The 3832-nt window shown below is 34.2% G+C and overlaps 1 protein-coding gene across 1 annotated transcript; it reads left to right on the top strand.

Annotated features, from left to right (window-relative positions):
* The first annotated feature begins 375 nt into the window (after positions 1 to 375).
* LOC141618018 (ABC transporter E family member 2) lies at positions 376 to 1617 on the top strand. The gene is given in 5 exon segments (XM_074435143.1): positions 376 to 421; positions 575 to 714; positions 767 to 877; positions 989 to 1258; positions 1366 to 1617. Coding segments are annotated over 5 exon segments (819 nt in total).
* Positions 1618 to 3832: the final 2215 nt, after the last annotated feature.

Below are 3832 nucleotides of genomic sequence, written 5' to 3' on the forward strand. Positions count from 1 at the left end.
AGACCTGCAGTGAACATTAGGATGCTTTAGTGAGGGCGGAAGCTAAGCTAATAGCGTTTTAGGGCGAATTGAGACCGGAAGGAGATATTCGTTGCCCCTTAGACTGATACACGCGACCGATCTGTGACCTTAGCTGCAACTATCTGACATTCATTGATGATCCGACAATCCTAGTTTTCTCTCTCTCTTGATAATCTCTCTTACTATCTTCTCTTGCTTTAATCTTATTTAGTTTAGCCTCAACAAATCAAACCCCCAATTGTGACCTTAGACAAACCGAATAGACAAGTAGTTAGTGACCGCCTCCCTGTGGAGATCGACCCTACTTACCGCTGACTTCTGTTAGTTGTACTTAGGTTTATTTTGGTTACTGTAATGACGGTATCATCGTATTTCATGCAACTGTTGATACTCAAGGATGGTGTGCTTCTCTGGTATACTTTCACAATCTTTTGCTCATATTGTACGGAAGATTAATTGTATTTTCCGTTGGCTGTCAATTAGTCTTTTAAGAGCTAGTGTCATATGGGTTAGTGTCATAATACACTTTACTATGAAATGGTTTATATGACAGGCGTGTTAATATGCATTCTTATGATTCTGTTTCAGGAATTCTACATTAAACACTCAGACGAAACTCGAATTAGATCAGACGCTGAAAGACAACGTGTTGTTCAATGCCTTCAAGCTGCAATTCAGATAAGAGCACCCAAGGTATAAATTTTTTGTCATAATTATTTCTACATTACATAATATTGGGACACAGACTCAGGGTGGCTTTAGGCTATGTGTCAGTGCAGGTGAATTTACTGATTCTCAGATTGTGGTGATGCTGGGTGAAAATGGGACGGGGAAGACCATATTTATTCGTATGCTGGTAACTGTCTCTCCTAACTTACTGTATGGTGATATTATGTGAGTATAAATATACTGAAGTTTGCTTATAATGAAAAACTGAGTCAATGTCGCCGTATTTGTCAAAATTCAGGCTGGTCTGCTAAAACCTGACAATGTGGGAGACTCTGGTGTGGAAATGCCGAGCTTCAATGTTTCATACAAGCCCCAAAAGATCAGCCTAAAATTTCCACACACTGTTAGATATCTGCTTCATCAGAAGATAAGCGAGTTCTATACGCAGCCTCAATTTGTGTCAGATGTCATGAAGCCTTTGCAAATAGAGCAGTTAATGGACCGAGAAGTTGTTAATCTATCTGGTGGAGAGTTGCAGAGAGTTGCATTAACTTTTTGTTTGGGAAAGGTAAATCTTTTGTCAATGTTTTCTTGCCCTCCCTTCCGCCTGCCTGTTTTTACTGTGTTGTTTAGGAGTAGTAGAGTCTTTGACATTTACCTTTTTTGCTGATCTAGCCGGCAGATATCTATCTGATAGATGAACCGATTGCATATCTCGACTCATAGTAGCGTATTGTAGCCGCAAAGGTGATTAAGAGGTACATACTCCATCATCAGAAGACTGCCTTTGTTGTTGAACATAATTTTATCATGGCAACATATCTGGCAGACAGAGTAATTATTTATGAAGGGTCACCGTCAGTGGATTGTACAACAAACTCCCCTCGCCCAGTTTCACAAAATTGGGTCCTAGATTCACAAAATTAAGTCTAGCATTCACAAGGTAATCCCCAAGTCCCAAAATCAAGTCCAAGATTCACAAGATTAAGTCCTGGGTTCACAAAATTAGGTTTAGGATTCATAAGATTAGCTCCAAGATTCACAAGATTAGGTCCAAGATTCACAAAATTGGGTTCAAAGTTCATAAGATCAGGCCCGAGATTCACAAGATTAGGTCCAAGGTTCACAAAATAAGGTTCAAACATAGACCTGATTTTGTGAAACCCGGACTTGATTTTGTGAAGCTTAGAGTATATTATGTGAACTTCAGACCTGATTTTGTGAAACTTGATTTTGGCAAACATAGACCTGATTTGTGAAAACTGGAGTTGATTTTGTGAAGCTTGGACTAGATTATGTGAACCCTAGACCTGATTTTGTGAAACTTGATTTTGTCAAACTTAGGCTTGATTTTGTGAAATTTAGACTTGACTTTGTGAAGCTTGGACCCGGTTATGTGAACTTAGGACTTAAATTGGTTAACTTCCTAGTAAGAAATAACTATATTAGGTTGATGAATCATGTTTCATGTGTTTGTTATTTTTTGATGCATTGTTTGTACTTATCATCTATTAGCTCAAAAGGTAGAGCATTGTGCTATTGCGCAAGGTGTGGGTTCGAGTCCCACATAGATGAACAAATATAAAATATAAGATTATAATATATTTATCAATGTTAATATATGTCCAGTGTCACTTGTTTATGTGTTAAATTCACAAAATCGGGTCTAGGATTCACGAAATTAAGTCCGGGGTTCACAAAACCATGAAGTAATTTGGTGAGGCCGGCCGCCTCGCCATAATTAACGGCCTCACCGGATCCGGACTCTCTCTCTCTCTCTCTCTCTCTCTCTCTCTCTCTCTCTCTCTCTCTCTCTCTCTATATATATATATATATATATATATATATATATATATATATATATATATATATATATATATATATATATATATATAGAGAGAGAGAGAGAGAGAGAGAGATTGGATTTGGTGATTTTGGTTCTTATGGTGAGTTGTGAGTAGGGGGAATCTCAGCCACTAGATTATATTAGAGATGAGTGGCCAAGATCAAATCTTACATGTCATATAAAACCATTGTCATTTACTTATTTTCTCTTTTTTCTAATGTTCTTTTTTTTTACTTTAATTTTTTTCTCTCTTTTTTTTTACCTCGTGTTATTATGCTTTTTTTACAACTTTGATTTTTGTTTTCTCTTATGTTTTTCTTTAATTTACTCATTATGTTACTTTTTTTTCTTTTTCTTTTTGTACCGGATTTTTTTTTACTTGAAATTTTTTTTACTCTTATTTTTTTTACCTCGTGTTATTATGCTATTATTATGCTTTTTTTAACCTGGATTTTTTTTACGACTTTGATTTTTTTCTCTCTTTTTTTTTACCACATGTTATTGTCTTTGTTATTGTTATTCATTTGTTATTGTGATGTTATTCTAATTTGTTACTTTGATTTTTTTTACGACTTTGATTTTTTTTCTCTTTTTTTTTTACCATATGTTATTGTGCTGTTATTGTTATTCCGCTGTTATTGTGATGTTATTCTGCTGTTACTTTGAATTTTTTTTTACGACTTTAATTTTTTTTACCACGTGTTATTGTGCTGTTATTCTACTGTTATTCTGATGTTATTCTGCTGTTACTTTGATTTTTTTTACGACTTTCATTTTTTTTTTTTTTTTTTACCACGTGTTATTGTGCTGTTATTCTACTGTTATTCCGCTGTTATTGTCTTTGTTACTTTGATTTTTTTAACGACTTTGATTTTTTTTACTACTTTGATTTTTTTACTCTTTTTTTTACCGCATGTTATTGTGTTGTTATTCTGGTGTTATTGTGATGTTATTGCGGTGCCACTTTTATTTTTTTTACGACTTTGATTTTTTTTTTCCTTTTTTTTAGCCCGTGTTATTGTGCTGTTATTCTACTGTTATTCTGCTGTTATTGTGATGTAATTGTGGTGTTATTCTATTATTAATGCACTGTGTGGTATTACTCTATTGTCAAATGTATCTATCTAAGTATCCCACACTATTTAAAATAACACTATAATAACAGTAGAATAACACCCATTTTAATTAGCTATTATTAATGCAGTTTTATTATATTAATCGATTATCATTCGTATGAATTAATATTTAGTCCAAGTATCATGTCGGCATCATGAGTACTCACAACTAGTTCTAAAC

Source organism: Silene latifolia, chromosome X, assembly GCF_048544455.1.
Source record: "Silene latifolia isolate original U9 population chromosome X, ASM4854445v1, whole genome shotgun sequence".
In the NCBI taxonomy this organism is placed as follows: Eukaryota; Viridiplantae; Streptophyta; class Magnoliopsida; order Caryophyllales; family Caryophyllaceae; genus Silene; species Silene latifolia.